Raw genomic sequence first — 9,612 nt, 5'->3', positions numbered from 1 at the left:
GATCCTGGCGGACAATACATGACGGGGACGGGACTACTACTACTGAGGCCTCGTCCTAAAAGGCACCGGCTGCGCCCAGGCAAGATGCGGGGAGGAATGGATGATATACCGTGTATATATGTATATTTATGTTCATTTTGTACATTTCTAAAAATAAAGTTTAATGGAAATACTTAGTAGGCCTATCCTTTCTTCCCTGAATTATTTGCTCCTATAACATATCATTCATATATAGCAAACCATGATTTGATTTCTCATCAAACAGTAGTAGTTTATTACAGGTAAAAATAACTTACTCTTTGTTATGACCGGTTCGTAGGCCACAACGGAAAGACAAGGAGACATACACGAGTTTACAAAACCACGGCACATTTATTGTGGTAAATGCAGAGATAGGTGGTCGAGGGGAGAGAATCGCCGAGCCGCTTTGGAGAGAGACGGGCCGCTGGGCTTAATAGCACCTCGGCTACGGAGGTGTCCGTGATCGCGCTGATTAGCCTCTTCAGCTCCACCCCACCGTAAGACCTGCAACACACCTGCACAAAGGCCCTGGGGCCGTCACACTCTTCTATAACAACAGTTGTAGGTACAGTTCGGTTAGTTAGCGTATAAAATATACGGCTGTACCGACGCCATTATAAGACTGATGTTCCCCGAAAAAAGCGGGCGGAGCCTCTCTGGTGGTTGACTAATCAGAACAGAGTGGCCGAGCTGACCAATCGGAGCACACTAGGCTCACAGGGAGGGGGGGCAAGAGCTCCAACGAGTCGTTTAGTGGAGAGAGTGAATACTGCTGAATACACATACTTGACAGAGATGCTGTATGCGAAACCAATGTGAGTTTGGAAAATTGCACAGTATAAATCTATTTTAGTATACCTCAACAATGTAATTATGATCAGTGGAAATGGCCATGACATGGGCCCTTTAAAGTAGACCTATCATGCTATATTTGAAAAATATATTGTAGGGCCATACCTATATAAAACATGTCTGTGACGTTTTTTTTTCAAAATACCAAACAGATCATGCATTTTAGCCATGCCTCATTTTGCTCTATTTGCTCTATTCCAGCCCTGTTTTTGCAAGGGCTGATTCTGTGACGTAGCTTTAATGCAAATTAGCTGCAGCTGACCACGCCACCCTGCAGGAGAGGGGGTCGTGCTCAGAGATCAGCTGCTGGGCTCTCAGAAGAGGGGGAGGAAAAGAGAGGCTCCGTTTTTTATTATTATATTATTATATAGAGTCGTTATTCATTTGTTTTAAAGCTCAATAAATAACAAAGAAGACCTCTGACCAGCACTTTTCTAATTTTGTCCGGAAGATTTAAACTTTAACGGACATGTTGACCGGCGAAAAAAAATCGAACTGAAACTCTGCCGCACGGTCCCCTCGTCCCTTGGAAGAGGCGGAGAGGTGGGTGTTTTTCATCTGCTGGTGGACTAACCGGAGAGAATTACAGCAGCAGGAGCAAACGCTTGCCTCGGGGAGGGAGAAAAAGAGCCAGAGCGTCCACAGCGGAGAATAAACAGAAGGGCAACCATGCGCGGGAAGTCTTCTTCGCTGATTTTGTGGTAGGAGTACAGTGCCACTTACAGGCCTGGCATATGTACTACAGCGTCTCCAGCGCTTTCGAGCGGTCTCGTGGGAACGGACACGTTTCTGGTGCGTGTTGCGTGTGGACGGAAGACTTTTTTGATAACGATTGCGGTCCCTTTGCAGGTGGAGCGTTGCCCATGTAGGCGGAGCATCACCGCCCACTATTCCGGGCTGACGTCAGCTCGGATGGAAATCTGTATCCGCCCGTTTTTAAAAGATTTGGGTACGGAGGAAAAGAGAGAGGGTTTTATTTTCTGACGCTGCGTGAGTTCCCCGATGCACCGGGGACACATATTTATGTATAAAAGACATCACAAAGTGCATTTTGCATGATAGGTCCCCTTTAAATAAGACTTTAGTAACATTCACAAATCACAACCCTTTTGTTACTGAGTGTGTGAGCTGGTGGTGGTCCTAACAACCAACTTTATAGGGTGTTAGTGTTTCGTTTACAGCTTGTTTCTGTTGCCATGTGACCAGTGAATATGTTAATGCCTGTTGAAAGACAGAAATGCAGAAAAGAAAAACAATGACTTAGTAAATTAAAGGTCACACTATTACCAAGAATGATGGCCTGTCTCACAGATTAATGAACTACAGACATGTTATCTGTACATGTTTAATATTAGAAGGAGGAATGTTATTTTATGGCACTAATCGACTCTGAGGCACAAGGCTCTGTAGTTCACATCATTCCAATTGGAAACATATTCATTTTTCAGCTATAAACATTAAATCTCTCAACAGCCTGTGTGTTGATATAAACAGTATAAATGAGCTGCTATTGAATTACACGGGGGAATGAATAGGTGAGTGTGTTCCATATGGTCTACCCTTCTGGTTAGCACTGCTTTAATTTGCTTTATGCAGTGTAAGTAAATGACATTTCAACAGGTTAATTGCTCCTGATATATCACAGGACAGTTTGCACCGGACAGGGTCAATTACAAGTGTGTGTGTGCGTGTGTGTGTGTGTGTGTGTGTGTGTGTGTGTGTGTGTGTGTGTGTGTGTGTGTGTGTGTGTGTGTGTGTGTGTGTGTGTGTGTGTGTGTGTGTGTGTGTGTGTGTGTGTGTGTGTGTGTGTGTGTGTGTGTGTGTGTGTGTGTGTGTTGACTGCTGAAGCAGCAGGTTTCCCGTCACATGCTGGTGCTGATGACCTACCTCAGTGGCGTCATGATCTGGAAACATTGTCTCTTTTACTGTCTTCATAAAACAGTTGGAACAGTAGTTAAATGACACAGGTGAGTCTGTTTCTTATATTTTTTCTCAGGGCTTGGCAGTGTTAAGGTCTGGTTGTCTGCGGACACTCTTGTGAAAGTGAACTTGAATCATTAAATGCAGTCAAGATAAGATGTGAGTCAACTTCACATCTAAAGGAGTATATTCTGAATCATTTACAGACATGTCTTTCCCCTCTCAGGTTTAGACCTGGTATAAAAAGGGTCGTATAGAGGCGTCATTTGACAGGGTGTTTTCTAAAATTATTTAAGGTAACATATACTGGCTCTAACCCTGTCACTTGTTTTTTCGGTTCTCTATAATATTCTGTTGCTTACCAATCTGATCAAAAACATTATAATGAAACTATCCCCAACATAACATTTTCTTATGTATTCACCATCGTTTTCATTGTATTTAATTCTTCTGTTATCTGTAAACGATACTTTGTTTTCATTGCTGTACCGGTCGCAATTGCTATGTACAGTATAATCTTTTCACTTTGAAAACTCTTCCCATTACAACCCTTTTTAATAATACACTTTAATATTTACTGCAACTGTCATGTGAAAAAGATAAAACATCATGAGGGATGTTTATAGATTCTAGTGGGCGAACAAAACAAACATAAAGCTAATTTAAAGAAATCTAACTTGCTCAACAGTGTTTTAACATTTAAAATATCTGCAGCCTCTAGGCCCGAGTAAACAAAAATACAACGTCTTTCTAGTTCAATCTTGATAGTTCCCTGAGGAGTTTTTTTCCCCGTATTGTTTATATAACACCATGCATGCTTGTATTAGAATTATTTTTGGCTATTTCAGCAGTAGTAAAATTAGGTCTATATATATAGTTCTGTGAGTCAGAGGTTTATTTGATCTGTTTATAAAAAAATACACAACTTAACCCCTCACCTTTAAACTCAGTTTCCTCTCTCACACAATGTTCATCAGCATTTTGAAGGCCTCAGCAGCTGTGTCATAAAACTGTTGTTGTGAAGCAGCGGCAGATTAAGCAAAGTCATTGGTTTTTCCATTTGTATCACTAAGAATTTGCAGTTTGAAATAAACGAGTCAACATTATAATTCAGTTTAAAACCTGTAACGGTCAGTGTGTGTGAGGAACAAAACCATAACATTTTCCTCTTTAAGTGTCATCCATAGTCCATTGAGAACAGTGTGTCTGTGAAAGTGAGATAATTATTTGTAAACTCTGCCCTCTTGTGGATAGTATTTATTCTGCAGCTAGAGGAAGTGATTCCTCTACACAAATACTGAAACCAGCCTCACATATTGGGTGTGTAGGTGAGAAAGTCTTCAGATTAAAGGCAGTTAGTGACATTTACCTTTCCCATTCTTACATCTTAACTGACCATAATGTTAAGTGGATGGGAAACAGACGGGGGGAAGAGGCAATGAAGAAAAAGTGCCTCTTAAGGCCAAGGTCTGTATGAGAAAGTCAAACAGCCTTTCTGTCATAACATTGTCAGCCAGCCGGCCCTCAGCAGCCAGTGTGTGATCAGGCCACGGGTGACCGAGCACACTGAAGTCTAATGGTGTAATGATGGGATGTCAACGGAGAGGCTGAGGAGAAGCTTGTGGGAATAAATGGACAGGAGACGGCTTGTTTACACAGAGAACATAAACTCATTATTGCTTTACAGCCAAAGGTAACGGGAACACCTGCTGAATAAGAGGAGCTTTTATTGTTAACTAGACAGCATTTTAACTGCTGCAGTCTTCCTGGAGCTATGGGGCCTGGACGCAAAACAGTTTAGTAAAAGGTTTATCTCCCACATCAATTATGCTCAAATGTATGGTCGGTTGTTGAAAAGAAAAGCACTCCTTGGCTGTAAGTTTGGTGTTTAAATTTCCTTGTGCACGTTATACGTTTTACATTTATAATATGAAATAATCTTTTAATTCAGTTTTGTTCATGCCTCCTGTAGCGCAGCCCCAATGCAGACATTTGAAAACGAAATAAAAGTGGTCTAATGAACTACATTTAAAAAATACCCAGAAAGTAAGTATATCCACCTTATCTGGTTATTTTGAACTTCAAGGATCAAACTTTTTTTTATCACCATGTTTTTTTTAACGCTCACCTTGAAACTGAAATCCCCTCAGTCTGGCAACCATCCACGACCTGGAGTTTTAAGCTTGGTGTGATGTCTGACCTGGTGTGGGAATTGCGACACCTTCTTTGCATTAAAACCCAGGTGAGAACTGGCAGCTAGCTATATAAAGACCCCCTCCGTCCCACTGACCAAAGCACTGACTGCAAGGTTACCATTTGGAACCTTGGACCAAAACCACAGACAAATCATTTTAAGCTTCATTTTTGGTAACTTTTCTGTAACTCGTTTTTTTTAAACAAATTGCAACATTTTTATTTTGCAATCCATCTATTTTTCCGTAAAAAAATGGCTTTTTCTATTAGCCTTGTCTTTTTGTCAAGCTGGACAGCTGTAGCTCTTACATTCCCTCACAATGCTTTTGACAACATTATTAAAGGGTCAAGAGTCGAATTTGAATCATCTGGCAGCGGACCGAGTGAACCTGTCCGGGGAATAGTGAGGGTTGTGCAGCTGGACCCTCGTACCCTGGCCCAGTCAGGGTTCCTGAGAGCGGGGCTCACATCCAGAAGAGTCCCTTCCCTCAACTCCAGGCTCTCCTTCCCTGCTTTCCTGTCTCACGGGCGTCCAGGGCTGGCCCCGGCTTCCAAGACCTCAATGAGTCCGTTACACCTCCTGCAACCTAAAGGCCACACTCAGATGGAACTGAAGAAGAGACAAGGCCTGCAGATGTGGCAGAGAGCCGTCCATAAAGGAGACAAGATAACTCTGCCAGTCAACCTGAAGGACACCAAACAGACATGCACTGCAGTCCCTTTCACTCAGGTAAGATGTCAAGGCTTTTATTGTCATTCGTACATAGCTACAGTGTAGTTATGTCAATTAAATTCTTAGGTCACAGGCTCCTCCAACAGTGCAACACAATAAAACAGATAAAATAGTGCAAGTAAATACAATACAAGAGGTTTTTATATCATGTCTTACACCAGGATTTTATTTCCTTTATCTACCTAATAGATGTCAGTGCCAGTGTCAGTTCCAGATAAAGAACATTATCACACAGTTGAATAGAATATAGCTTTGTTATGAAGTGTTTATTTTTCAGTGGCAATGAGAGAGATGTCTGTTTACTCATAAAGCTGATTATGGCTCTGGTGGAGGATTAGCTGTAATAGTGTGGAGCTACATAAACAAATATTGTTGATTTTTACAACCTCAGAGGTAAATTAACTCAATATTGCCTAATCTTACCGCTCTCTGTCATCCTCCCAGCGTGTGACGGCAGACGAATGCGACACGGTGACGGTGCACAACAGGCTGTGTTTCGGCCAGTGCAGCTCGCTGTTCGTCCCATCCGTCGGGGAGTTTTCCGGGCTGGGAACTGTGACAGGGGCCCTCCACCACCGGGCCCCCTGCTCCCGCTGCTCCCCGTCCAAAGTTCATAATGTGGCTGTGCCCCTGCGCTGTGGAGCCCAGGTCCGGCTGAAGCAGGTGATGGTGGTGGAGGAGTGCAAGTGTGAGACGGGTCGAGAGGAAAAAAGTGCTGAGGCTTCAGCTCTCGCACATCTTTAACTGCAATGCTGCTGTTAAAATCAGGGGATAGAGGGGAAGGTAAAGATTCTCATTTGGATTGACACCTTTTTCTCCATCCAATCACTGCTAAGACATGGACACTATTCTTTCTAATATATGGGATAAATGTTTAGACAGTTGTAATGATTATTTACATATGTGTATGTGTTTGTTAATGAGTCTGAATGTGTTATTCAGATACAAATATTCTGGTGTTTATTCCACCACTGATAGATGACAAAGTGACCTATATTTTGGTCATGCAATTTTCTGTTGCAACAGATGGAGCTGTCCACACTGGACTTGTGTTACTGTTCAAACCGTGTTTAGATTAATCTAAACTGAAATATTGTGATCTGTATAATATTGTCATTAAAATGTCCTATTTGTCCACATTCCCTTTGCCTGGCAATGCTAATTAGCTTTTCACCAACACTAGTTACATTTATAAGTGCTATTTAGTTTGCATGCAAAGCTCGAGTAAAAACATGAAGAGCATTTGTTTTGTTTTTTCCACTCACTCTTGTATTCAAGTGCTCAAGTATCAGCTCCTATATTTTATTAAAAAGCCTTGTTCCACCGACTTTTAGCACATAGCACTTACATCTGAAAGCACCAAACTAGAGAGCAAACGAGCTATTGAGCACGGGTACTTAGCAGTAAGCAAACATAATTGTTTCAGCATGGACCCCTGAATTATGTATAGGAACCACCTATTCTCATGCCCAATCTCTTTTCAGCGTAGTTGTGGGAATTTGAACATCATTCACCACAGATGCACTTCAGCGAGTAGGCATGTGTGATTATGTGCGTATGTGCTTTTTTTTTCAGTTAGGGCCCATAAAACCTATTATTCATTTATATCCTGGCACCTGGGCCTGGTAAAGTGAACTCATCCCACACATCCCTACATACATTCCCAGAGGAGCATAAAGAAGGGGGCTCTTTACCATGCCTTGGCATGTTGTCAAAATGACTGTTTAGATGGCCATTTGCATTCACGTGGGCTTTCTGAAAAAGTGAAAGCGTTCATTGCACTACGGGGGTGCATTGAGTCCCTTGGATTCCATTAGCATGTGATTAACATCTTGGGTTGATGGCTATATTTTCCAAGATTGATGGGACAAATATTTGCCCAGGTCTTAACTATGAAGAATTAGGGGCCACTTTTAATCAGGCACTTGTCTTTATCGAAATATGCATGGTGGAGGTTGTGAGGCTCATACATCCATCTTGACGATGATGAAATTCAGCTTCATCAACTCTCATTCCTCATAGTATTTAAGGTTGTGAAGTCTGAGTGAATTTGTATACATTTCGGCCATTATACAATACCGCACTTAATATTTATAATAGGCTAATATACACTTCACTTTTGTGTGTGTGTCGGCGCTCTGTCCTGAATCATGATCTCGCTATCTATTCTTCCCGAACTCTATACCACTCATCTTTAAATCTTTTGTCAATTTTTATTAAAGAAAAAACACAACAAAAAACAAAGGAGATAAATAAGAAAATGGGCATAGTGATGGGAGGGGAAGAAGAAGGGGGGGGGTTGTTGATTGAACAAACAAGGTGCACAAGAGAGTGCACCACTTAGCAAGACAGATGTCAGCCCCCTTTGCATTGTGGGATCCGGCGGAGCACTCCTGCGTCATTAAGGATGGCCTGGTTCCCATGGCGAGAGGAAAGGAAGGAGCGAAAGGAGGAGGGCCCGCTGCCAAGTTCAGCGCCTCGGGGATCAGATCAGCGTCACGGGGTGCTAAGTGGCCTAGTTAGCGCTTTAAAACGCACAATGAGCTGCCTGCTCTTTCTCTCTGTGTGTAGGCCTTTTAACTGTCAGACATGGAAATGGTTGGGAGGTGTGTGAGATGGGGGGGGCTCAAACTATATCAGTTCAATCAAGGTGTATCAAAGGGAAAGTGAATTATAGATGGAGAATTTGAGACCTGCACGTTTACATCAAAGTTTTACTTTGAAATCTTTTTTTCTAGACTGCGGATACAGTTAATTAACCGTGAGGTGTGGTTATTTTGGGGTTTCGGTAATTGGCTTAAAAAACAAATATTCCCAGGTTACACTTTGATGCCATACATCTTATACCACTTATAGTTTTTCTGGTTGTCCTTCTGTATGTAAAAGCTGTGCGTATACCAAATGGTGCTAAGCTAACTAGCTGAATAGATCAGGGAGAGAAAGGTCCACCAGGTTTCCCCGGCTGTGTGGGGCTGTTCTATTTTGTGCTTCTCCACCATGTTAGATCGAACCAGACTGGACTACGGATCAGGCTCATAGATCTGGCATCAGCAAGTGAGAGCGAACAGGGGTCCATCATGCACTCCCAGGAGCGAAATTGGGATGGTGATAGGCCTGTTAAGTCATAGACCAGACAGAGTCCCCTCACCTAAATCCCCCTCGTGCAGGTTTAGTGCTGTAGGTGTGGGCCCTAGGTGTGATGGTGTCTCGACCACAGCTAACATCTCCCGCCCCACTGATACGCTGTTACATGCTCACTCTGTGGTGTTAGTCTGGACCAGCTGGTCAGAGTTGGCTCTGCAGGAGATGGGGCCCCGGGCTCAGCCTGCCAGCCTTCTGCCTGGCTGCCAGCCCGCCTGCCAGGCTGTGTGCTGGGTGTGAGCAGGACAGAGGAAGGTGTAGCCTGCGGATGTGGACAACATCAAAGTGTGTCATTGGATACACATCCTACAGTGGTTTATGTGGTATACTACTAACCCTGCTCAAAGTTACGCAACTAATGTTTAGGATACAAATGTTGTATGTCTTAAGGCTTTCTTAACACAATAGTCAGGTCCTTATATTGAGCTTTCAGCATTCATTCTTTCTGTTCAGACTGGCGATTATGAGTTCTTTTTTTATTGAAAAAATACCATGCAAATCTTTTTAAAAGGAAGTTTGTATTTTAAGCTTTCGAAGTTGCCCACTTGATATCATTTTCAATAAAATCATATTGGACCGGAACCTGTTAATGGACAGTATGAACAGGAAAACTGATTAAAGAAAGCAAAACAGTTTTAGAGTATCTTTAAAAACGGCTTAAAAATAAATGAAAACCTCAAATGTATATATATATATATATTTATTTCTCTTTTTTACTATAAGTATTATACATTTTTACCTTTTGAATATGC

General features: G+C 42.2%; 1 protein-coding gene across 1 annotated transcript; it reads left to right on the top strand.

Moving 5' to 3' along the window:
- Nucleotides 1-5,239: 5,239 nt before the first annotated feature.
- dand5 (DAN domain family, member 5) lies at nucleotides 5,240-6,463 on the top strand. The gene is made up of 2 exons (XM_034129337.1): nucleotides 5,240-5,716; nucleotides 6,164-6,463. Exons 1-2 carry the CDS (start codon nucleotides 5,240-5,242, stop codon nucleotides 6,461-6,463), a joined length of 777 nt encoding a protein of 258 aa, XP_033985228.1.
- Nucleotides 6,464-9,612: the final 3,149 nt, after the last annotated feature.

Source organism: Trematomus bernacchii, unplaced genomic scaffold (genome assembly GCF_902827165.1).
Source record: "Trematomus bernacchii unplaced genomic scaffold, fTreBer1.1, whole genome shotgun sequence".
Classification (NCBI taxonomy): domain Eukaryota; kingdom Metazoa; phylum Chordata; class Actinopteri; order Perciformes; family Nototheniidae; genus Trematomus; species Trematomus bernacchii.
The sequence above is the reverse complement of the archived record's forward strand: the minus strand, read 5'-3'. Positions and strand labels throughout refer to the sequence as shown.